The sequence below is a fragment of the Alternaria rosae genome (genome assembly GCF_020736505.1).
Source record: "Alternaria rosae strain MPI-PUGE-AT-0040 chromosome Unknown BKA58scaffold_10, whole genome shotgun sequence".
Lineage (NCBI taxonomy): Eukaryota > Fungi > Ascomycota > Dothideomycetes > Pleosporales > Pleosporaceae > Alternaria > Alternaria rosae.
The window spans coordinates 240,402-264,207 of NW_025763579.1; the positions used below are offsets into that span (position 1 = coordinate 240,402).

The following is a 23,806-nucleotide window of genomic DNA, read 5'->3' on the forward strand; positions in this document are numbered from 1 at the left end:
TGATAGAGGATAGGCAAGATAGCGACATGCCTCAAAGCTGATCGATGGGAAGCCAATGTGAACAACGAGCGAGCGACAGCTATCCAAAAAGCCGAAGCGCAGCAATGCGAAAGAAGAAGAGGCGGAACAAGAAGATGGAACCAAAACGAGTGTGTGTTGAGGAGAAGGACGGAAAACGCTGTTGGGTAGGTTGTTATAGCCCGCATACTGTCGCGACTTCTTGTGGAATAACCGATCGAAGTTGGCCATTGAGGAAAGAGGTGACAAAACGACGATGTAGGAAGGGTTGAAGACGAGCACCGTGAGTTTCGTAGAAGTGGGGATGCGGACAAGCGCAGCTGCCAGGTGAGATAGATGAGGAGAGAGCGGTCGACACACCTCGGTGTTGAGCTCCGGAGTGATCAGGTGCGACAGTGGCATAATGATACTTAGTGCAAGGAGAAGGAAGGCTTGGGAATAAGAGATCTCATGGCTTTTTCAAATGATGCAAACACTTACGATACTCCTCACGTATATACTTTCGTAGAGCAGACGGTTAGACATGTTTCCTTCCTAAAATCTGGTATACCTAGCTGGAAACCCCTAGACGCCTGCGCTATGCTTTATGCTAGATCGAATACGCCGCTGTGCACCACTCCTTCCACTCAGGTTTTGCGGTGCTAGTCATCTGTATGTCCATAGTATGGTCTACCTCCTACGAGTAGCCCGGGCACTAGGCGGCGGCGCCGACTCGAAAGCATCATCAGACTCGATCTCATCATCACTCTGTGTAGACATTAGCAAACACCCATCATTAAGTATTACCGTGTTCACTTACCGGCTCCTGTACAGCCTTCTTTCCTCTCGAAGCCGCAGGTCGTGTGGGCTGACTGCGCTGCGTGAGCGGCTGCGAGAAGTTCAGCTTCGTCTGAGTCGCTGGCGCCTTTGCTCTCGCAGTAGTAGTCTTCTTGGCTGGTGACTTCGCTCGCGCCGGGGCTTTTGTTGTCTTCGCTGCGGATTTCTTTACGGGAGCTTTCTTCTTTTGCGAAGCTACGAACAGGTCTTCGCCACTGTCATCGTCTTCTTCCTCTTCGGGTACTTCTTCGTCGTCATCGTCGTCAATCATGATGATGTCGTCGTCTTCGTCGGACTCCTCTTCTTCCACGACTTTTCTCTTGCCTCGGCCGCCCTTGGCTGTGGGTGCGGCCTTCTTGGGAGCTGCTGCCTTCTTAGTAGCCGCAGCTGGTTTGCGGGTTGTGCCAGCTGCCTTGCCACGACCGCTGGTGGCAGCTTTCTTTGCAGGTATCGACGCTAAGCTCTCGTCATCGTCTTTCTCGCCTTCGTTATCAGACCTAATGATAGCGGCTGGCTGATCGACCCAGGACCCATCAAAGTCACTGTCCCAGCCAGCTGGCTTGGGCTTGACCTTGGATTTCCGGGTCTTCTTCAACTGCCCTGAAGCAAACATATCCTCTAATTGCTCTCGGTACTCTGCCATCTCTTTGACGATCTCCTCTTCCTCAACATCATTGGCGTCCATGAGGTGTTTGAGCTGAGTCGTCAAACTATCTTTTACAAACTGCTCCATGGCGTGCTTGTCGTCCTTGTCTACGAACTGTGAGACTGCGTCTCCGAAGGAGTTCTGGGGCAGGATCGTCAAAGTTTGGGCGGTGAGAAACTCTTTCACCAACTTGTCGACCTTGACTGAGTCAATTGAGATTTCAGCGAGTATCTCCGCATCCGGCTCTTCGGCGTTGTTCTTCAACGCCCGACTTGACGGCTTCTTCTTTCGATGAAACTGTACAATGTCGTTGATGTTGGCCACCTTGCCCATGAACCGATTCGAGATACGTTGCGGATTCTCACAGTGGAACTCGCCTCCTTGTGGTGCTGTGTATTCCACACGAAGCCGGACGAGTGGTTTCGGAGGGTCGTCGTCGTCTTCTTGTCGATCCTCCTGTAGTTCAAGCCAATCCCTCTTCGCTTCATCGATGAGCTCCTCAATGACCTGATTTAGATACTGGGTAATCTTTGCACGGTTATCGCTGACGCGCCAGAGCTCCTTCTCCTTGATCTCCCTCTCTTCCGCAAGTACGATCTCTTTCATGATGAAGGGTCGCACAGACTTCAGGCGGATGTTCTCAGTCGTGAATTCCTTGCCGGTGACGCTCAAAATGCAGACATGTTTGGGGACCGCTTCTCCGGGCATGAGTGAGGTAGCCACTGAAGAGCCAGGCTGCATGACATGGAAACCCATTTCGGGGTTGTATCGTGGGTCAATCAGACATTCGTGTTCGTGACCCCACACGACAAGGTCCATAAAATCAGGTAGGAAGTTCTCAGGAAGGTAGCTGGTAGGTGTGTGTGCGTGGTGATTCTGATGTACGCTCATGAGGTTGAACCATTCGTCCTTCTGCGTACCAGGTTGAAAGAACTTGACGTTACCATCCCGCCAGGTATGGAACAACCGCTCGTCGCGAACGTTACTAAGACCATATAGAGCAAGCTTGGTGCCACCCTTTTGTAGTAGCACCGGTTTTACGTTGATCTTATCGACTTCGGGTGTGCGACCGAAGTAGTTGACAAAGCCAGACGCCTGCAGTAGATCGAGGGGGGAGAACGAGCCTTCGCCCGACGGGTCGTCGTGGTTCCCGTGAATGGCGAACACGGGAATGGCGATGTTGATGTCTTCGTCTTCGTAGTTGACATGGTCAAAATTGCCGCCGAAGTTCTCGCTCGCATCGCTCAGCATCTCCAGTTCGCATGGCTTCTCTCCGAGACAGTTCATACGCAGCGACCGCATGACCTGGTACATGGACTTCCTGGACGGTTTGTTCTCGTGGAAGAGGTCTCCCGCGTGTAGCACCATGTCCACATCATGCTCTTTCGCTAGGCACATCACCTCGTGGAACGTCCTCCAGCTGTCGTCCTTTCGCTCGGCGTCGCGCTCGTTGTATCCGACATGGCTATCTGTGGCGACGAGGATCCGAATGGTATCTGCACCTGCACAGCCCATTAGCGCATGCCTCTCGTCTCATCTCAGGTTCCTCCATACCTCGCGGCTGACCGCGTGCGCGTGGCGGCATGGTGGGCGATTGGTTGATCGGGTAGATGTGGGCAAATCGACTTGTAGTGCTGATAGAGGCAATTCGGCGACTCAAAGTTCCCCTGGAGCACTGCAGATGTATGCTCTGAGCAAAAACGCCACTGCAGGCCTGATAACCGCGAGCAATCACTCACCATTCGCGACGCGCTTCCGCCTAAGCCAAGCCATTAGCGTCCCCCGCGCTCTCACGTGCATTTCGAAGCCATCGGAAGGCGTCGAAAACATTCGCCGACATCATCATTCACACATTACGTCGCAATGTTTCCCACACGGGCGCTCTGCGCTCGATCGGTCTGGAAAGGTGAGATGATGTCCAGTGATGTTCGATCCTCAATGACTAGCAATCTAACTTTTTCACAGGCCCCAATATCGTCCCGTAAGCCACTACTATCAAGCCCTGCGAAATGCGCCCTAATCATCTCGAAGCCTCCCGATAGCACAGAAGAAGGCGGGTGAACGGATGCCACCGATAAAGACACAAGCGCGCTCTGCTACCATATTACCAAACTTTGTCGGCCTCAAGTTCCAGATTCACAACGGGAAGAGCTATCTGGATATCACCATAACGGAGGACATGGTAGGACGAAAGCTTGGGGAATTTGCGCCGTATGTCTACTACAACCACTAGCTTTGTTGGAGGGCAGGGGCAACGGAGTGCTGACTTTGAATCCAGGACACGGAAGCAGTTCACGTATAAGCAGACTAAGAACAAATGAGCAATGGAACGCATGTGCATCAAATGGGAGTTTGGGTATCATTTTGGTTTATCTAGAAGCCATTCTGTACTGCTATTGTACACATATGATGAGCCCTTTGTTGGGCTGGATGCCTCCATATTCCGAATGATCAGTCCCTGCGCCTGTGATGCCGTCCAACGCCTGAAATGCATATCGATGTCCCAAATTACTACATCCCGTCGTGTTCCAGTTTCATGGGTTCCTGTCCGATGGCTGAAAATCCTAGCGGTAGAACTCTCCACGCTTGATGTTGACTCCGTATTCGCCTACTGCCATGCCCAGGTCCTCCATGGTGAGCACGGTGCGTCCTTGGTTGCCGCCCTGGCCTCCACCGCCATATCCTGGACGCTGGATGCCAAGGTTGTAGTCCTTGGCCTTGGAGCCGCTGTCCTTGCCACCAGGCGCACCACCAGGCGCTGCTGCTGCCGGTGCTCCTCCTACGCCACCCATAGGGTTGTTACTTGTGGTGTTGGATGACCTGATGCGAGAGAACTGGTAGGCGTCGGCTGCGATGTCCGCGATGAACTTCTGTGTCGCGAGAGCAAGGAGACGTGCGAGGTGTTGTGATGTCTGAGGTGGCGGTGGCAGGCCGGCGCGTGTCAAGTAGTAGTTGGTCACTGCATCGGGTATCTGGTGGCCTGGTTAGCGCGTGATGCTTGGGATGGAGACGGCATATGGCATACGATCGGCGCATAGTCATCCATCTTGCCTAGGAACTCGCGTAATGTTGCGTCCTTCTTCGCAGGTATGCGCGCCTCAAACGCGGCAGCCGAATCTGCCATGCCGTTGACCGCTGCGGGTTCTGCATCGTTTGCGCCGTCGAGGTTCATAGCGTCGGTTTCCAGTCGTGTCGCGTCTTGCTTGATCTCGTCGTCTACGGTCTGGTCTAGTTCATCATTGACCTCCATGTTCGTGTCCGGCGGTTGAGAGTTGATTTCGGACATGATTGCGATACAAGTGATATGTATTGCGACGTGATAGTGCGAGGTATGACGTGGGGTGGTTTGTTCGGGTTGCGGACTGCGGAGACAAGCGCGGGAGTGAACGCGCCGAGCAGCAGGGACGGTCACGTGACCTTATGCGTGATTGGATGAGCCACCTTGACTGCACTACGATTCTACAATCACGTACGACAGCTGTTATCTCATAATCTTGGAGAGTTGCAGTAATTGAGTTATTGCGATTAGCTTATGCTACTTGTAGTTCCTTAGTGATTCTGCATCAGGAACGGATACGCCCCGTTCGGGTACTCCGGTCCTCGCGGAAGGCGTTCGCACTACGCCTGGATGGGAAACAACCTCAACGTCCATCCTCTGCTGTCATATTTTGCTGAGCCTTCCGGTCCTTTAGCAATAGAGCGACAAAGTGCAAAGCTGGAACCGGATGGAGTGGAAGAGAAAAAGTAACACCAGTAAGGGGAGATTTGAGGGAACTAATGCAGATGTGCTCAGGGAAGTCAATGCGGCGCCCCGCAGACCTCGGGAGCCTCAGCCAGACCTCGGGAGGTTTCTGGAGTGAGGAGCGTAACAGCCTACGAACTGTCCTTCGCGTACGAACCCAAGGAACGTCGCCGACAATGACACCGTGACGGGCATTGTCAGAGTCCCGCCAGTCTCTCGGCATCGGGCAGGTGCCCAGCAGTCACGAAATCCTCCTGTCCACAACATCAGTCCGAGGGAGGGCTGAAGATGAACCCAACATCAACAGCAGATGTAGCACACACATGGCCCGTCAGATAAACGGTCTCGCGCGTTAGTGCGTGTCGGAAGGCTTGTCTACCATGACAGCGTTAAAACGTTGCGGGAACCTCAATTCGTTCCCCACATGCCCGGGCAGCCTTGTGCCACAACATCATCCTTTGTGTCACCGCTATCACCGGATCCGTGGATGCTACTGAGTCGCCGACCTAATGATACTGAACCAAGTGCATCTACCATCGACAATTCAGCCTATCATTGTACGGACTAGGAAAGCGGTGATGACGCCGACCCAAACCACAAAGACGAAGAGTACGAGGAAGATCTGGGCAATTCTGGTGCGAACAACACACGCTGCGACCTAACGAACAGGTAAGTCATGCCTAGAGCTGGATGAAAGGCTATGCCCTCATATGAGGACAATATGAGCACGGAGCGGAAGAATGTCTGTAGACGCCTCCAGAGCGACCGGCCAGCGCAGCGAGATTGCGCTACTGCGCCTTGCGCAAGAAGGTTCCTGTGGCAATTGAGACACGCTTCGACACAAATGCTACTTACAGCTCCATGGTGCGAGTTGTCTCCTCGCCTTCCAATTCGAGAGGCAGCTAGCTGGATCCAGTTTTGTGAGTAAACCTGAAGGGTCTTCTTGCCGCTTGCTGATCGCATTCCACAGTTTTCTCAGATACGTAATTTTGAATTATATCCGTACTAGAACCTTACCGGCATCGTGGTAGGTCGGCGATCTTACAAAATCGTACCATAGCAGATAAAGTGCTTTCCACCAAGAAAGCTTCGCATCCTTCCCGTGGCCCGCGTCCGCGCGGTGCCTCGCCCGCCCTTGCAGCCGTAGTGCTCACGCTGTTTCGAGGCAGTTCACTTCTATTCCCTTGCCTCACGAAGTATGCAGACGGCGACCTGATCTAGATCTGGGGGCCTTGCGTCTGCATGTCCACAATTCAGGTGTCTAGCGCCGGAACGCATCTATATTGGAGGTCGAAAAGGGAGCCCGAGGCCTGACGCTAATTACCCGGCTAGGCTAGTAGTCTGCGGATGGCTGGAGACAGGTGTGGCGCTGGCCTGGCCCCACCGGGCTAGGTTTGCACCACCACCTCATGAAAATGATCAAGACCAAATGGTGCACGAACACCGCAGTAGCTACTTGGATATCCGATCGGATTATTGAGAACTAGAATCACCACAATTGTCACGGTCATGTCACTATCAGCCAATACACCATCTTATTTCAAAGATTCCAAGGCCGTCTTTATAAGACGGTGCCACAGCATCGCACCGTCGCGCAGCATGTGGACAAGGCTTGCGTTCACCGCGACTACTAAGGCCCGCTCCGCGCGCTACTGTCAGGCGTTCTCCTTTATTCCGTTGGACACGAACCCTGTCACAAACCGTGGAAAGGCCCCAGACGTGGAGTAGAGGTATGCTAGCACTCTGGGCCGTCGATATCACAGTGGGATTCGACCGACGTTGTACAGCAATCGACACTTGAATTGACCGGATTGTCTCTAGGGCTCACCCGGACTTCTACGCCGGTTTCACTTCATAGACAAACCTCATGCAAGGCCTCCAACGTTAAGATGACATAGGAATCTCCGCGGCTTCTGTCTCTATGTGAAGCCATCACAAGAACGTCGCTCTATGGATGGAAGAGCCCGACGGGCCGAAAACCACCAACAAGATCGCAAGGATTGTCCGCTTTGTGGAGTGCCACAGCGGCTTGATGGGTGTTTCTGACCCACAAGCAAGCAGTGCCAGCCTCTCGATGACCGGACTCCTCCCATCGAGGCTTTTTGCTGCAGCTCTCAACATATGGGCCGGAAGTTCGGTACAGCCACTGTCCATCTATAAAGGAACCTGCCTCCCTCTCCTCAATTCATCATCCACTCACTCTTCAGACCACTTCATCCACTCTACAACCGCCAAACCCCAACCGCCAACCTTCAAAATGCAGTTCACTCAGATCCTCCTCCTCGCCATTGCGCCTTTCATGGTCGCCGCCACTCCAGTTGACGCTGACGGTGTCACTTCCGTCAACAGCTTCCCCCTCGAGGCCCGTGGTGGCAAGGACTTCTGCGGAAGTGATCTGCGCTCTGCTGGCGCTGCTTGCACCTTCGGTGGTGGCGAGAACGACCCCCACGCCTGCGGTGTCAAGGACCGCCAGGTAGTCGTAAGTGTCTCCAATACATGACTGGCAATACTGAATGCTGACAATTGCAAAGCTCTACTGCAAGGGCGGTGTCTGGACCATTGACCACCGCTGCGCAGCTGGACAGATCTGCAGGTGCAACAAGGGTACCCCCAAGCGTGGTGACCTCGTCTGCAAGTCTGGTTAAATTATTGGTTGGTTTTGGGTCAGAAGTGTTAAAGAGCGGATTTGGGGGATTGTAAGGTCGGGCGGTGGAGAAGTCTCTCATTCAAGGTTACATACCACCGAGTTGCTTAACAACGACCTGATACAATGAAGTCGTCTGAGAACTCATCAAACTCATCTTGATCTTAGAAAGTGTCTTCGAATGCCGTGCTTTTCCTAAATCTAGACTTATTTCAACAAAGAGAGAATGTTTCCGATTCGCAGACTCCATCTTTGATCGACTGAATAACCTCACCGTCCATCATGCCGTGCAAGTAAGCACTGCCAACAAGCATCAGCGGCTCTCTCCTATTTGCTCCAGGTCTGAGCAGAACAGGTACATCCAGACCAAACAATACACAGACGAGGTCTCCTTTGCGTGCCTCTCTCGGAACCATGCCAATTTTACCATTGCATGTGGTAGCCATTCTATGTGTCCTGGTAAACCTCCAGATACGCTCAACTGCATCGATATCTGTACTCGGAAAACTGTCGGCTCGATTGGCAAAATATGTATCGAGCTTCTTCCCCGCGACAAAAAGCGATGCGCTCTGCGAAAGGAAACGACTGAAGGCTCTGGCCCCTCTGGAGGGTAAAATATTGGATTACGTTTCCCTGAGTGGCAGGTTGAGTATCTCGGCAAAAGTATCTGGGGCTGGAAGGCCTCCCGGAGTACGGCTACCCGTTAAAGTTCTCCAAAGTGCATCCCGCATTAATTCATCACAACCATAGGCGTTCGCCGCATGATGAGAAGGACTGACGCAGTCTTGCGGCTGCGAACTGACATCATACTCTAGGTATGCACATCCTAGACCATCAACTTCATCAACCATGACGCCATCAACGTCTATTATCTTGCCATCGTCCCTAAAGCGATAGGAGGCGACCGAGGTACCGCTCGCATGATATGTGGAATGCGCTCCGCTGAATAGGCGATAGTGCTCCCCGTTCCTCCAGTCTGGAACCCATGATGGCATCTTAGTGTCCGTCAATCGGCATTGTTCTAGTAACTCCAGACTATGTGCTTGCCTTTGGTCAGCTATGTCTCGGCAACTAATGCTTGCAACTCTACTCACTTCCAACAATGTAGTTTCTCGCGAATTCTGTGTACACCTCTTCAACGGAGCGACTGTAGTCCAGGTCGACCAATGAGATCACTGGACTAGGCATCAGTCCAAGTATTCCGTAGACTTTGTCCTTCATGTCTGAAGCATCTGACTTCCTGGCCAGATCCAGAAGGCACATGAACTGGGGTTTCCCAGCTCCGGTCTGTTTTTGGTGTTCCATGTTGATATGGATGATTTTGTTCCTGTTCAGGCCAAACGGTCTTTTCCCCACTGTCGCTCTTTCGTGATCGATGCAACGGAAGATAACATCGACGTTGTGCTTTCCGAAAGAGTAAATTGCAGTGAAGAATTCCCTCCAAGTCACGCTCTTCTGTCCACACAAGATCGGAGCATTGGCACCACCTAAACAAAGCTCCTGAATGATCCACATACGGCTCCAGTACTGTCGCTCGAGTAGACAACTGAGGGCGAGCCAAGCACCGGGCTGAAGATATCCGGGGTCTTCTTGTAGCTTCGCCCCTAACGCTTTGTCGGTGCCGTCTTCGCATGAATGCGAAAGGATGTGAATCAAATTCATGGCTTTATCGCTCTCGTCGTTCTCACTCCCGAGCCATATCACGACATCTGCAGCAATCTTGTAGATCAATCGCATTCGACGTACTTCACGACTTCGCTCATTGATGTCATCTTGGTTGATGCACAGAGCATCTACCCAGACCTTATATCCTGATCTCATAGGCTCTTTATCTCGTAGCGCCCGTAGTGCCGCCTCTAGATTTGACTGCACTTTGACGATTTCGCCGTCAATACATATGTCTTTCCTATCAGCTGGATTACCCCATGTGTAGGACAGAGCGACATAGTCGCCCCATTCAAACCTGCCGCCAACCCTGCTGCGTCTATCGTGAATTTGATATGTTGTGTCGTAGCCATCAAAGTATGCCTCATGTTTGATGGGGTTATGGATTCCTGTCTCTTCCAAAGATAGTCCAGAGTCCTTGCGATATTGATAACTTTCTTTACCAAGCCGATATTTGGTCGTCCAATCGAGCGAGACGTCTGGATCCCTGATCTGGGATATTTCTTTCCCATGCTCCCTTATAAGTGAGTAATGGTCCAGTGTACAAGCCACTAAATCGACGTTCTCTTGGCGGTGTAAGGCTGAGGGCGAACGAGGATGGATGGAGATAAGACGGAGCTCATCTGCTTGTGTATTCAGCGATCTGTATTGCATTTTGTATGTGCAACAGAAATGATTTTGTTTGAATGACTCTCTCCATCTCTGCGAGATACCGAGCGCTAGATAAAGAGACAGCTGGGCTTACCGAGACGCATCTCTGCTGTTGCCAAGCAGGCGATAATATGAAGCAGGGCGTCGTGAACGAGGGACGCGATAAAGGTACAGGTGCACAGTGGACAGGCTGAACGCCATGCGTGATTGATACAGTGCTCAGCCTTGTTGTGTGCAGCATGTGCTTCGAATAGACGGTCTGATTCGATTTTAGCAGACCAATTCTCCGTCGACAAATCGTAGGAACGTCCAAGTACATTTGCCTGAAAAGGTTTGCCTTAAAGCTGAGAAAGAGCCGCTTGTGGTCAAATATCGTCGAGTCTTAAGAGGGCTGATGTCAGACGTTCTTGGCAGTTCGTTATGTCCGGCAAAGCACTTTCGTTTTGGCAACCACTTACACATACTGCAGGAGTGCTAGAGTATTGCAACGGTTTAGGCCTTCTCCAATAGGCCGGTTTTCATGACCATCCCATTTCACCAACAGCATATTTTCTGGCCAAACGGTTGTAAAACGTGACTTTGGTCCACGGTGTCCTCATCTATCCGACTGCGCAACATCTTCGACATCCTACAAGACGGTAGTGATGGGACCTGTGGACTGTTTCAACTGCGTCCTGCATCGCACTGCATCCTGGAAGTGTAATTGCTAGTTGAATTAACCATGTAGCATCGCTTTGATCCGTGTTCTGGTTAGGGTGAGCGAGAATACTTACAGCACACTGCCATATTCCCAGAAAGCCGTCTTGCCTTCCGAGGTTACTGTGGTTGCCGATCCGGGTGGTCATAGCTTAACCACCAGCATCGCGTCTCTCTCCAGCGCGTTTCTCCACCTCACCTTGCAAGACCTATCATCTGTTTGATGATTGAACCTACATGCGATACTATGATATAGATGCGAAGTCAAACGAGATGGGTCTAATTGGCTGCACCGCGCAAATGTTCGGAACCCCCCGCTTTAACAAACGCTCACCGCACCTGACCCAGGCAAAGAGCCAGCTCCAAAATGAGGGTTCAGCCTTGTCCCAGCTGCACCTCCAGCTACGTGCACCCCGAAGTAGCCTTCGGAGTGCCATAAGTCCCTGCAGCAAATGCGCGCTTCCGATTCACTGACACCCTATATCGATATCAGCCAGATCAACCTGAGATGTGCTCAGGCCCTAATACATCAACCGGACTTTCCAGACGCTGCCAAGATTCCTTCGCTACTATTGACAAACTGCGGGTGATACTGCGCTATATCCGTTTCCCTCTAACATAAAGGCACCATGCGGGAACAGGACACCAATCTGCAAACGACTTGCTGCAAGTCTTCTTGTGGAAGGAGCCATCTATCGGACAGCGTATCCCAAATCATGGCCGTTCTTACTGATCTACCCCCAGAAATTCTAGAGCAAATCTACCATTTCCTTGGAAGCATCGACGACGTTCACCATCTCGGACGCACATGTACTAAAATCCACAAAGTCATCCAACATCACAACATCTACCTCGAGATAATGCGCTCGATAATTTACTCGTCACCCCAACATCGCTACGACTTCCAACTCAACAAAGCCTTGATCCTCCATTCCAAGATCGTTGCGCACTTTGCACACAACACGTTGCGCCTGCCCGCCAGCCAGCCTGGAGCCAACAGGAATAACTGGGAGTATTATCTACACAATACGGCTAGTGCATGCTCCTCGCCACACGAATGGACAGATGATGCGATCTGCGACGTGCTAGCCCGGTACCAAGGGTTGCGCATGCTGCAGAACACGTGGTTGGAAAGGGAACTCCAAGAGCAAGATTTCCTATCTGTGGATCATACATCGGATGCCCAGCGGCTCGTACATCGATTCCAAACGCTCGTTGGCCGTGGCGAAGAGTTCGCATATGAAGGTATGCCTCCGCGCAATGTAGACACGCCGCATACATGGTGTTACCGCAAGTTCAACGTCGACCAGAGAGGGCGATTCTATGCCGCGGTGGTGTGCGTCTGGCTTCTCAACGAGATCAGATGGGTGTTGACTAACTTCACTTACCCAGCGAACTTCACTGTCCAGATTGGGATCTTGGAGTCGTGCAAGAACAGGATTCTAGCAGAGGCAGATACCCCACTGCTTGATGAGCTGGATCGACATGCTGTGTTTGCTTTCATGTACCAGCATTTACTCCCACTTCATGCCTCATTCCTCGCCGACGCCACTTCCACGAACCTACCCTTCACATTCGTCTCTGACTTTTCCAAAGACTGGGCTCACTGCCCCAGGTACGTTCCCGGCGTCTACAACTCCATCTGATACAATACTCAATCATACCTGTACTAAATTTTGCGCCAGACTACTTCAACTCTTCCTTATGTCCGGCCAAACCTACCTCCAACCCCCCGATCTAATCGACCTCCTCATCCGCTCCACGATATGCCGCCGGCTGCCTTACCCCTCTCTCGACACCCCGCATTCAACCGAGCGATGGAGACACCCCCGACCAATTCTCTTTCGGCCCAGTAGTAACCTCTGCTATGGAATCAACAAGGCGCATGTTCAGAGTATGTCGATGTTGCATCTCACGCTCATCACGCGCTCTTCCTTCCACCAAACGCGGTACGATATGAGTCAAGGTGTCATCAGCCATCCGGCGCTCGGCGAGGCGTTGTTCAAAGTTCCTGATCACGCGAAACGGTATTTCTATGATCGGGCTATGGTGGCGTTTGAGATGTGCGAGGTGAAGCGGATGGAGTTGAAGGATATACGCGCTGTGTTTCCTAAGGCGTGGGAAGACATAAGGTGGTGTGTTTGGTGGTGGGCGAGCAGTGAAGAGAAGGCGAGGATGAAGATGGAGAGATTGAGATTGGAAGTGGGCCCGTAGTATGGCGGATCGTTGCAAGCATGCATCGTTGTTCAATTATCAATAGGTGGTGCTGATGCATGGATACTGGTCGATGTATGTGTGGATGGGACGAAATGTGGAACAGTAACACATGGCTGTGATAGGCTCATTGGAGTCAAGGCACTTCATGTTCAAGAGTGTACAAGAATGGCGAAGTTTCATATCGAAAAAAAAAAAAGATAGCCCATTCACTCAGAGACTGAGGTCAGTTCGGGTTGAAATAGGCCCAGTAGTAGAAGTATAGGAAGATCTGTGGTCAACTGCCTCGTCTACGCGTACCCGATATCCAGGGTACGTAGCGGTTACTACTCATGGTTCTGAAAACAAATAAAAGGACGTTCAATTACGCCGATTCACTCTGATTTCAACATGCCCTTTGACTGCCTCGTGACCGCACAGTGTCAGATTCGATTACATTCGTTCTCCTCATGAGATGTGTATTGGCCATACGATAGTGAGTATCCACATCCCGTGTTTCTCGTTATTCTGTCACGGGCAAGAGTAAAATCATGTCGCCCAAGAAAGTACTTAGGATCTAAGCTTGATGATGAAACGCGAATATATTAATGTATGTTTCTATTGCATCAAGCATATTCCATCAGGTGACGTGACTATTTTTGGGTATGTAGTCTATGACAATTGCGGGCCGGAGCGAGGCAGTGTGGCTGGGATTGTGGCTGTCCCGAGGTCGTTAAGAGGAACAATCGATCTAACGCCCAAGCCCTGTAAGCCTGGAGGAATATGAAATTTGAACAGGGCAGCACCTATGACGTAATCTATATCGACAATGTTTGATACCTAGGATGCGCAGGACAGGCGCCATTTCGACATTACTGTATCCTGGTTATTGGCTGAAAATGTTTGAGGACGAGCTCGCCATACATCATGTGTGGATGCCGAGGCGCATTCCGGCCTCGAGGTGTGGCGGAACGTCCAAACCTCATAGCATGAACACCATATCGACGTTGACGTGCAGCAACATGCGTCTCGGTCTTGCTTCATGGAGTTAATATAGTTACAGCGGGATTAGCATCCGCAGCTTATCAGTTCCAATGCATCGGGTACAGCGGCTAGGATGGGTGAAGACATAGTGGTGCTCTTGGAAGAGCGGAGAAGGTGGACGGTTGAGGACTAGCTGGCCAGGCATAACTATGAAGGCTTGTATATCGCAGACAGACAATACGGACTGCGTAGGAGCTCGCGGCAGAAATCGGGAAGGTCAATGGCCGCAATTCCGTTTTCCCGTAGGCACAGGGACCCATAGATGGCTCGCTCGTGCTGCCGACCATTGGCATAGGAACGTGAAAGTGCCGGCACAACACGGCCCTCACCGAGGCGCCCGATGTCCCAAGATTCAAGGCCAATTGGGTGCAAGCAGGTGTGCTGACATGAGCAGACGGCGAGATTTGCTGTTTGTTGGAGCGCAGGCAGCCATGTATAAAGCTGCCTTTGGCAAAGTGAGGGGTCGAAGATACTCGCGAGACGTCATTGGCGTGTAGAAGCGCGTCAAACTGCGCTGCTGGAACGTGAATGTAAAACCACGATGAATGCGGAGGGTCGTCAACGCAGATGCAGCCATAGAACGAGCAAGCGACATGTCACCTGCTAGCAGCTACACGGCGGCTCTCGGGCCCTGGGCGAGGGAGTGGTGAATGCGCCGAAGTAGCGTGGGCTGTCGGGTTCTCTTAGAGCACCACCTTAACGAAGAAAAATTCGCGCTTGAGAGTGACCCTCTTTCTCCCACCTACGCTTGCTTCTCCCGCACACACGACAGCCAATTTTCTTGCCTGGCGCCCCGTCTGCCTTGATCACGTCGCATCCGACCCTCAGACGCCGCCTCAGCCCGCTCCGTCGCTGTTGCTTGCACGCCAGACGAGCCTGTACCGCAACCCTCGTGTGCCTGGAGCCCGTACCTCACTGCACCCTCCAACCCTCATTATCCGCCCGCAACCCACCACCCACCCCTCGCATTCCGCCGACGCAGTCTTCGCTGCCCTCTCTGCGCGACTGCCAACCCCACCGCCCACGCAGACTCGCTCCAGAGGTTAGTTCCACACACACAGCACCGCCCACGCCCGCCGCACGCGTGCTTCCTGCCTTGCTCCCCGCCTCGAGTTTGCTCGGCACGCTGCGCAACATTTCCCCCCCATTCTCCGCCTTTGAGCCTCTCCCAGTCGCGTTCTGTGTTTCACTCGCGCTCCTTCCCGCTTGGTCCTCGGCGGCCCACGCAGTCATTTCGACTTGTCGTGCGCTCGCTCCCAGACCTCCACCACAACTACCCACGTCACTTGTTTCCACCACCACCACGCCTTATATGCTGTCCACACTGCGCTTGTAGCACGTCTGTCCTTCGCTAACCCCAGCCACTGCAGTACGCGCAATTACCGTCACAGTCGCCAAACAGTCAAGTAGGAAGCACTTACTTTCCTCACATTGTGCGAGCCCGCCTCGGTACAAAGCCCTCGTCTAGCACACTGCCCAGCTCTCCATCAGTGCAGAGCTGTATCGCCGCCGCATCGCTTATTCGTCAACGCAAGACTTGGTAGCAGCAAAGAGACTTGCGTGCGGGGAGGTCAAGAGCAACCTCTCCGGACATACCAGCGTCAACACCTGTTGGCCAGCTTGCCGCAGCGCTCCCATCGGGGATCCTAAGCGCTTACTCTCGTCTTACTAGCCGGACTTCAGTCGAGATTTACACAACTTCCAAAAATGGCTTCAACATTTTCATATGCGCAAGCCGCGAAGGGCGTCGTTACGCCAACCACCACGAGCAAGTCGGCATCCGGCTCTGCTACGCCAGCCAAGGACGGCAACAGCGCATCTGTTCCAGAAACTAGCGCGTCGCCCAGCAACTGGGCCGAAGACGTCGAGTCTGAGTCGCGCCCTGAGCAGCCTGCGAAAGTCCGCGAGGCGCGACCCGAGCAAACCGGCCCCAACGTGGTCAAGGTTTCACAGCCCGTAGATGCCTCCAACGTATCCTCGCCGGATCTTGGAGCCTCCACTTCGTCAACAGTCACCAAGGACGACGACGTTTCCTCGATACCGAACACCTCCTCTGAGTCGACCACCTGGGACAACAAGTCTCAGGCCTCCACCTCGGTTGACAAGTCGGTTGAGCCGGTCGAGAAAACCTCTGACAAGGTCAAGAAGGCCAAGAATGTACCTGCTAAGCCTCTCCAAGAGGCGCCCGTACCGACTGTGAACCCTTGGAAGATACGAGCGGACACGATCAAGTCTCAGGTGCAGAAGGTTGCGCCTCAAACAACTCCCAATGGAGTGTCCCATGGGGCAAATGGAGTCCAGGCCAAGAACGGCGACTTGAAATCCCAAGAGAAGATTACAAATGGCGAGAGCAGAAACAAGGGCCGAAAAGAGTTCAAGGGTGACGTCGATGTGAGGAACGGTGCTAGGGGCAGGTTTCCCGAGAAGGATGCCAAGGCAGCTCCGGCTTCGAGCGCGCTGCCTCCTCCACCGAACCGCGACCAGGAGTCATGGCCAACTCCTGAGACCGTCATCGACGAGGACCGCAAGAAGGCCCAAGAGAAGGGCGAAAAGGAGCAGAAGGAGCGCAAAGATGGTGCTTCGACTAGCAAGCATGAGTGGGTGAAAATCCCCTACACACCAACAGTTGTGTTCAACACGCCTCTGCCAAACGCGGCAGGCGCTAGGAGAGGTGGCCGTCCTGGAGGACGCGGTGGAGCAGTGAACAGCGGCAGGCCTACTAGCTTTGGCAACGGTGCTGAACAAGCCGAGAAGGATGGATTCGCACCGAACGGCGAACAGACGAGGCGCGAGCGCGCTGAGACAGCTACTCAGGATGCGTCTCCCAAGGCAAAGCGTAACGGTAGCGCAGACGCTCCTACACTGAATGGCCAGGCCCCTGTAGTCAACGGCGACGCCGCTGGCAAAGCCGCTGGCACTGTAGCTTCCGAGTCTGAGGCGCAGCCCAGGAGATCGTCATTGTCCAACATGCCCGCTCAAAACGGCGCTTACCAACGTCAGTACCCCAGCAAGCCTCACAAGGGCCGCCGAGGCGAATTCCACGGTGCCGGAGAACGAAGGAGAGATGGCGCATCCTCACCTACCAAGGATAACACCTGGGGTGAGCGTCAAAATTCTGCTGGAACGCAGACAGACGCTGCTGGAGATGGTGAGCGTAGAGCGCATACCTTCCAGGATGGCTCCTCGCATGGCCATTCCAAGCGCTTTAGTTCGTTCTCCAGCGGTCGCGAACGTGGCCGTGGAGGCCGTGGCGGTCGTGGAAACTACACCAATGGACACCACTTCACCAATGGGCACTCCACTTCGAGCTTCCCCTTGGGCCCACGCTCGCCCACGACCTTTGTACCTGAGAGCAACAGCTTTTTCCCCGCGCCTCACGGCAAATTCGGTCGCAACAACCATCGTTCACAGTCATTGACCACCGATCCATACAGGTATCCAACATTCCAGCCCGGGTATCCAGCTCCTATTCAGACGTCGCATGAGATGTATCCTTATGGCATGCCTGCCCCTATGAGCGCTGGATTACCCTATAGCCCATACGGCGTTGATCAGTACTCGATCTTCTCTATGATCACGGCCCAAGTGTATGCTTTTTATCCGCCCGTCACAATGACCATGCTAACAGATTACTAGGGAGTACTACTTCTCTGTTGATAACTTGCTTAAGGATATGTACCTTCGTCGCCACATGGACTCCCAGGGATTCGTTGGTCTCGAATTCATCGCCGGTTTCAACCGCATCAAGAGCCTGTCTCCTGATATCGACATGATTAGGCTCGTCTGTCAACAGTCTGCCGTCATCGAGTACCGCACCAGCGAGAACGGCCAGGATCGACTACGTCGCAAGGACGGCTGGCAGCAGTGGGTTCTTGACATGGCCGAGCGTGATCCATCTGCACAGAACGAGGGCCCAAAAGAGCTTAATCAGCCTCAGGTCTCTCGCCCTGCAGGCTTCGATCCGTCCAACCCTCCTCAGTGGTCGGCCATGTCCCCAGCATTTAGCCCGTTCGGTAACGAGGGCGCGTATCCCCAGATGAACGGTTTCCATCCCGTTGCCCAGGATGCCGGGTCAGTGCCGGCGGAGACGAATGGTGTGGCTGCCGAAGAAGTGAACGCGGCCGTCTCGAACGGTCACCCAATCGAGAGCTCGACAAAGGCTGTGAGTGGAGATATTCCTGATTCTTTTTCCGACTTGCAACTCGACAGCTTGACAGTCGTCATGCGCAAGCAAGACCCGTCGCAAATGTCATTGCCTCCTTCCGTTTCCCGAACGTTTTCTAACGGCTCCATCGATAGTAAACATGGCGTGCCAGATGAGCCGGAGAAGTTTATCACCTGCCAACTGAGGGTCAACGGTACCGAAATGTCTCATGGGTAAGTTGAGGATTGAGAAGAGTTGAGTGTAAGCGCTGATCACGTCGATAGTAGTCCTGAGAGCCATCTTTATCACCCGCAACTCAACACCGACCCGTTCCGATCGACTTCTCCAATTGCCCCTGTTCGCCTCTATTGGGTCAAAGATCACCACAGCCCAGTTCACACCATCCCTTCCGATTCATCGCATGAATCGTATTTTCACCTCCGATCCAAAGCTCTTCATCAGCGTTCCAACGCACCCCTCGGCACAACCCCTTACGACATGAACGTTCTTTACCAATTCTGGTCGCATTTCTTGATTCGGAATTTCAATCAATCAATGTATGACGAGTTCCGCCATTTGGCTTTCGAAGACGCCGCCCACCGGATGACGGATGCTGGCATTTCCAATCTTGCCAAATTTTACGGCGAGTCTTTGCTTTCGCCACAGAGCGTGATTCGACAGCGGGTAGCTTCAGACTTTGTTGAACTTATCAGGACCGAAGACGAGCGACGTCCAGCTTTCGATCAGCTAAAAGCAGTTTATCGCAGCGGTGGCATGGACCCTCGAAGCCGACAGCGTATTGATGATATGCTCGATGCAGATACCTTGGCTCTGTTGACACCGCCGTGATCGTTTCTCGGTGCTGTGGCAACTTTGTCGTATGAGCCAAGGTTTATGTATCTCTTCGTCCCGGTCTTTGGTCTTGTTGCTTCTCATCTTCCCCTTGCGAGTTTTCGGACTGTGTATACATCAACAAAAAGTTCATGTTCTGGCGTTTTCTACCCGGTCGGCGGCCGACCACCTGTTTTTCCTCCTTCGATAGAATGCCCTCGCGTCTCGGAAATCTTTTTCTTTAATGTTCACACGAATTACCAATCCCACAATACGAAATACCCTTTTCGGGAACATCTGGCTTTCCCCCTCATTTTCCTGGATCTAGGGACCTCGTAGCATTGAAAGCTGGCGTTTTTTATGCGTGTTTACCTTTTGCATGTTCATCCGACTCAGCATACAAAACTTGATGGCAGCTTTCTCTCCTCTCAGGCATATATGGTAATCGTGTGCTTCCTTTACTTATAGGTGGATGTGGTTGCTTGGGAATCTTATTTTCCATAAAGCAAAGTATATAAGCGGATGTCAAGGTCTGCGGATGTGGCTTTTGCTTTGTAAAAGTACGAAAATGAATACCTTCTGTACCCGGTATCTATCTTACAGATCCGTATAGTGAAGTCTTACCTCGGTCTTTCAGGTGTCGCAGGATGATACGCTCATGTATCGTGAAGTGTTTACTGGTGTCCAGTCGTAGGGCTGCTACTCCGATTCTCGCGGTTCACTCCAGCCGCTACCATTTCATTTCTTGATCAGGATTTGCAGCCGGCACACTCCGCCACACAACAGCAAAGCAGCATCGCTAACTAGCTGCGCCATCATTTAAACAAATATCCGACCTTGCAGCAGTGGTTTATAGGCGGAGAGGATCAGACTTTGGCTTTCTGAAACGAAACTAGGGGCCAGTCGGTGAGTGAGTTGGCATGTGATCGTCGTCATTGCTCGGCGTTCCAGACCAATGGTGCCGATCGGTGGCGACATTGACCCTGCGCCTCATTAACGTCGCCTTCCCCACAGTTCGACGCATCACCACTCTCTCCTCTCTTGGAACACACACCCATCATGGCACCTGCCGTGGTGCATTTATACAATTCGGTGGCCAAGAACGCGAGAGCGTTCAAGTAAGTCCGCAATGCTATTCAAAGAGGTCGCGTACTGACAGACGAAGGGCTGCCTGGAAACATGCTGCGAAACTCGTACAGAAACAACTTCCAGAATCCGCACGACCTGCCGATGCCGTACTGCAACCTGTCCTCGCTCGAAATGCCCCAAAGCATCCTCTTCACCGCATTGCCTACCTCAAACAGAGCAAGGGCCGCTGGTACACCACCCACAGCCAGATCAGCGCCGCCGTTCGTCGCTTCACCACCTCTGCGGCTCGCAACTCGGGCGTGAAGTACGACAAGGCTTCCTTTCCCAAGTCACGCATCGGAAGCATCGTCAACGCTCAGGCTGGCCGCGCACCCTTCGCATCGACCCTCCGCCCGAACCTTACTGGTGGCGCACTTGGACGAACCGCAGGAGGCTACGGCTGGGGCTCTGGCAGGGCCGGAGGCGCGCGTTACTTTTCGCATGGACCCGCATCGCCCGCCCAAGTCATCAACAACGTCTCTCAGGCTGTGCGAGCGTTCCTCGTCGGTGGAAAAAAGGCTCAGTTCGATGGCGTCAACCCTCACAATGGTGAGAAGCGCTTCAAGACTGTGTCTGCCCTGCAGGATCAGGTCAACCGTACGCTGAACAAGGTTCCCAAGGCCACCCCCGGATCCTACATTAGCTTCAACGTCAACCCCACCGTCACCGCTCTTACTCCCCTCAAGGCCGTCAAGGGCTTCACCTCTTTCGCGCAGGAGAAGGAGACATTGAACAGCGAGGGTCTCCTCGACGTCCTGTCCGTCGACTTCTCCAGGGCCGTCAAAGAACTCGCTGCCGTTTTGAACGACTTGCAACGACTGGCGGCATTGGGCGATCTCCCGATCTCGTATGAAAATTCAGTTCTCAAAGTCCACTTTCCTGGATGCGATGCGCAAACAGTAGAGACGATATGTAACGACTTCGAGGTCTCCAGAGGTGCAGTTCATCAGGATGCGGATTTCGACGCTTTTGTCGGTACTGATATCGCGCTACTCTTCCCATTTGCACCAAGCCAAACCCCCTCCGAATGTTCATTCTACGACAAGCCCGTTGCCGATCGCCAACACGTACAGCCAAACATCGACTGGACGCACATGCTCTCGCCATCAGTCGCAGCTTCAGAAGATTTCTCGACCCATTCCGAGCAAAGCTACGACCAGCTAGACGACTTCGAAACTGAGCCAAACCCGTGGTTATCCTCTTCATCGCCTTCAGGGTACGACAGCTTGCATACTAGTGAGGCCGATGAGATGGACATGCACACCCCGTTGGAATACCAGGGTGTTGAAGGCATGTATAGGTTCATGGCTCAGTGTGAGTCGCGATAGATGGATATATGAATGCGTTGACGAATGATGATACCTCTTGGCTTAGATTGCTAGAATAGCGTTTTCTATATTTTCCTCTCCTTTGTAGTGACGAATCAATAAATCAAATAGCAACCGCTTCCAATGCTTGAAACAGATGTCTTGTGTAGCATGGTATTAGACTTTTCGAATCATAAACATCCTCTTCACGAACGGACTCCGTTGGAAGCTTCCAGTCTCAGCCGCAGTCGGGTCAACATCACCCTTCGCAGCTGCCGCAGCATCCTCTTCATCTTCACCAATTTTCCACGTCCTCACCATCCACAGACAAACCGCGGCTCCAATGTACATCCAACCCGTGAAGAGGATAGCCCCGGTGTAGCTTCCTCCATTGAATGCGACGATCTCAAGGCCGATGGGTTCCGAAACTGTACTGCATATTAGCATACGTTCCACGTAGACTCACAGAACCGTGTGAGAAAATGAACAGAGAACCAGGCGAAAAGAGGGCTGCACTTACAGGTAGTAGGCAACACAAGCACCAACCAAGTAATACTCAACGCACTCGGCAAATCCCTCAACCCCATAACCTCCGTCGTAACCGGCGCAGCCGTCGCCCAAAACGTACCCGCCACCATCCCACCCACTAGACTAAAAAAGACCAACACCCCAAAGCTCTTTGCAAAGATCCAGATCAGCAGACAAAACACTCCGACCAGGAACGTCATACTGCCTGCCATGTTTAACCGCCCGATAGAATCAGAAAAGTAGCCTATTGGCGGTCTGCCGAGGGCTTGTCCCAAGTTGAATACGGCGCCGATGATACTACCTTGTTGGGCGGAGAGACCGATGGTGCGGGCGTAGGAGGGCAGACTGAAGAGCAGGACGATGTAGCCGAGCATGCTTAGCACGCCGAATGTGAGGAGGCCGACGAATTGGGGTTTTTTGAAGAGGGTGTAGTCGAAGCTGACCTGTTGAGATGTCAGTACGAGGGTTATAACAATAATCATGCTAGAGCTGTTGCAACAGCGTTTGCAGTGCGGGAAGAAAGGATAGGCATGCATCATCGCTACATCTCCCATCTCATCTCACAACAACAAGAACTCCCACATACTGCACACTCGTTAGCCTCAGGTCCCCGAGAAACGTTTTTACACATCTTCACTCACCCTGACGACTCCCAACCTCCTTATTCCGATCCCGTATCACCAACGCACAAACACTATTCACCACGCCCGCAATAACCGCGAGCGTGCGAAAAGCCCAGGGCAACCCGATATCCCTAATCATCGCCTGTGCCGCTAGACTGTAAATCAGCCCGCCGAGTCCACTCCCCGCCGCACAACACCCATTTGCCAGACTCCGGTGTGTGGTGAACCACTGCGCTGCGATGCCCACGCTACCCACGAAGAGAAAGCCCATTCCCCATCCAAAACACACGCCTTGGGATAGGAAGAGGTGCCAGATTGAACTGGCAAAGGAGGCGCCGATGAAGGATACCGTTTCGAAGAATACGCCGATGAAGAGGGTGGTGCGGGTTCCGAAGCGGCGGGTCGTGTATGTGGCCACGGGACTTACGATGAGGGCTTGTGAGATGGAGAGACCGCCGATGAAGGCGTATTGCAGGGGTGTAGCGCCTGGGAAGGTCGAGGTCGAGAGGTAGTGCGCGAGGAAGATGGCGTAGGCGGAGTTTAGGCCCCAGGTGTGCCCATTTATTGTTGCGACGGCGGCAACGCAGACCCAGCCATAGCCGCCGTTGGGGGGCACGTCGATGGGGTGATGAGATGAAGGTGGGGTGGTTTTGGTTGGGTATGAAATTGGAGGTTGCTGTTTTCCTTGTTCTGAGGCCTTGTTGAGAATAGCTGATGGTTCGTTGGTGCTGTGGAGTTCCATGGCTGGTTGGGGTGTTGGGTTGGTCATGCTCTTTTCTAATGGTGACATGTTGTTTCCTGGATGGACGTGGAGTCCCTCTTCTTCTTCACGTTTCAGTGCCGTCATCTTCATGACCACGCCTTGCAAACCCTCTCCGTCTGTTGTCGTCGCACGTCTTCGCCTTCTCCCGGGAATACCGCACGGCACAATCCTTTCTCAATCCCACGATTCCACAGTTTCCAATCTCTTAAACCCGTAGTGTTCACCCAGATACCCTACGCACCGAGATACACACTGAGATCAATTCGCAAGTCCGTAGAAGTATGTCAAGAGTCATGTTTGCGCCTCCCTCGGTTGAAGAGTAGGAAGCAAGCAAAAAAAAGTGGAGGTTCGACATGCCTACGCCCTT

The 23,806-nt window shown here is 52.9% G+C and overlaps 9 protein-coding genes across 9 annotated transcripts; 5 read left to right on the top strand and 4 right to left on the bottom strand.

The window, feature by feature from the left end:
* Positions 1-687: 687 nt before the first annotated feature.
* Positions 688-3,065, bottom strand: BKA58DRAFT_323294 (Mre11 DNA-binding presumed domain-containing protein; the record flags this gene model as incomplete). The annotated part of the gene is made up of 3 exons (XM_046167906.1): positions 688-765; positions 818-2,982; positions 3,035-3,065. 3 exons carry the CDS (start codon positions 3,063-3,065, stop codon positions 688-690), a joined length of 2,274 nt encoding a protein of 757 aa, XP_046021128.1.
* Positions 3,066-3,343: 278 nt separating this feature from the next.
* Positions 3,344-3,801, top strand: BKA58DRAFT_323468 (uncharacterized protein; the record flags this gene model as incomplete). Its single annotated transcript, XM_046167917.1, has 4 exons — positions 3,344-3,386; positions 3,446-3,461; positions 3,512-3,691; positions 3,759-3,801. 4 exons carry the CDS (start codon positions 3,344-3,346, stop codon positions 3,799-3,801), a joined length of 282 nt encoding a protein of 93 aa, XP_046021129.1.
* Positions 3,802-3,943: 142 nt separating this feature from the next.
* On the bottom strand, positions 3,944-4,987 carry BKA58DRAFT_38320 (transcription initiation factor TFIID 23-30kDa subunit-domain-containing protein). Its single transcript, XM_046170158.1, has 2 exons — positions 4,506-4,987; positions 3,944-4,452 (listed from the first exon to the last, which is right to left on the bottom strand). The coding sequence occupies exons 1-2, from the start codon at positions 4,764-4,766 to the stop codon at positions 4,045-4,047; spliced, it is 669 nt and encodes a 222-aa protein (XP_046021130.1). The 5' UTR covers positions 4,767-4,987; the 3' UTR covers positions 3,944-4,044.
* A 2,076-nt stretch (positions 4,988-7,063) lies between these two features.
* BKA58DRAFT_38369 (uncharacterized protein) lies at positions 7,064-8,037 on the top strand. The gene is made up of 2 exons (XM_046170199.1): positions 7,064-7,701; positions 7,754-8,037. Exons 1-2 carry the CDS (start codon positions 7,177-7,179, stop codon positions 7,865-7,867), a joined length of 639 nt encoding a protein of 212 aa, XP_046021131.1. The 5' UTR covers positions 7,064-7,176; the 3' UTR covers positions 7,868-8,037.
* A 41-nt stretch (positions 8,038-8,078) lies between these two features.
* BKA58DRAFT_367723 (heterokaryon incompatibility protein-domain-containing protein) lies at positions 8,079-11,053 on the bottom strand (the record flags this gene model as incomplete). Its single annotated transcript, XM_046168920.1, has 6 exons — positions 10,641-11,053; positions 10,500-10,588; positions 10,277-10,441; positions 8,961-10,154; positions 8,494-8,908; positions 8,079-8,460 (listed from the first exon to the last, which is right to left on the bottom strand). Exons 1-6 carry the CDS (start codon positions 10,727-10,729, stop codon positions 8,079-8,081), a joined length of 2,334 nt encoding a protein of 777 aa, XP_046021132.1. The 5' UTR covers positions 10,730-11,053.
* A 541-nt stretch (positions 11,054-11,594) lies between these two features.
* On the top strand, positions 11,595-13,092 carry BKA58DRAFT_405172 (uncharacterized protein; the record flags this gene model as incomplete). The annotated part of the gene is made up of 2 exons (XM_046171894.1): positions 11,595-12,493; positions 12,564-13,092. The coding sequence occupies 2 exons, from the start codon at positions 11,595-11,597 to the stop codon at positions 13,090-13,092; spliced, it is 1,428 nt and encodes a 475-aa protein (XP_046021133.1).
* A 2,730-nt stretch (positions 13,093-15,822) lies between these two features.
* On the top strand, positions 15,823-19,108 carry BKA58DRAFT_443485 (uncharacterized protein; the record flags this gene model as incomplete). The annotated part of the gene is made up of 3 exons (XM_046173983.1): positions 15,823-17,702; positions 17,752-18,492; positions 18,544-19,108. The coding sequence occupies 3 exons, from the start codon at positions 15,823-15,825 to the stop codon at positions 19,106-19,108; spliced, it is 3,186 nt and encodes a 1,061-aa protein (XP_046021134.1).
* A 1,041-nt stretch (positions 19,109-20,149) lies between these two features.
* On the top strand, positions 20,150-21,546 carry BKA58DRAFT_414125 (uncharacterized protein; the record flags this gene model as incomplete). Its single annotated transcript, XM_046172466.1, has 2 exons — positions 20,150-20,208; positions 20,256-21,546. 2 exons carry the CDS (start codon positions 20,150-20,152, stop codon positions 21,544-21,546), a joined length of 1,350 nt encoding a protein of 449 aa, XP_046021135.1.
* A 156-nt stretch (positions 21,547-21,702) lies between these two features.
* BKA58DRAFT_324070 (major facilitator superfamily domain-containing protein) lies at positions 21,703-23,418 on the bottom strand (the record flags this gene model as incomplete). Its single annotated transcript, XM_046167942.1, has 3 exons — positions 21,703-21,953; positions 22,046-22,491; positions 22,691-23,418. The coding sequence occupies 3 exons, from the start codon at positions 23,416-23,418 to the stop codon at positions 21,703-21,705; spliced, it is 1,425 nt and encodes a 474-aa protein (XP_046021136.1).
* Between the last annotated feature and the right edge of the window lie 388 nt (positions 23,419-23,806).

Bases quoted from the DNA above. Each gene is read 5' to 3' on its own strand.
- BKA58DRAFT_38320 (XM_046170158.1), bottom strand. From the start codon at position 4,766: ATGTCCGAAATCAACTCTCAACCGCCGGACACGAACATGGAGGTCAAT. The intron at 4,453-4,505 runs GTATGCCATATG...CCAGGCCACCAG, and splicing joins TGGATGACTATGCGCCGATC to ATACCCGATGCAGTGACCAA.
- BKA58DRAFT_38369 (XM_046170199.1), top strand. From the start codon at position 7,177: ATGGAAGAGCCCGACGGGCCGAAAACCACCAACAAGATCGCAAGGATT. The intron at 7,702-7,753 runs GTAAGTGTCTCC...ACAATTGCAAAG, and splicing joins TCAAGGACCGCCAGGTAGTC to CTCTACTGCAAGGGCGGTGT.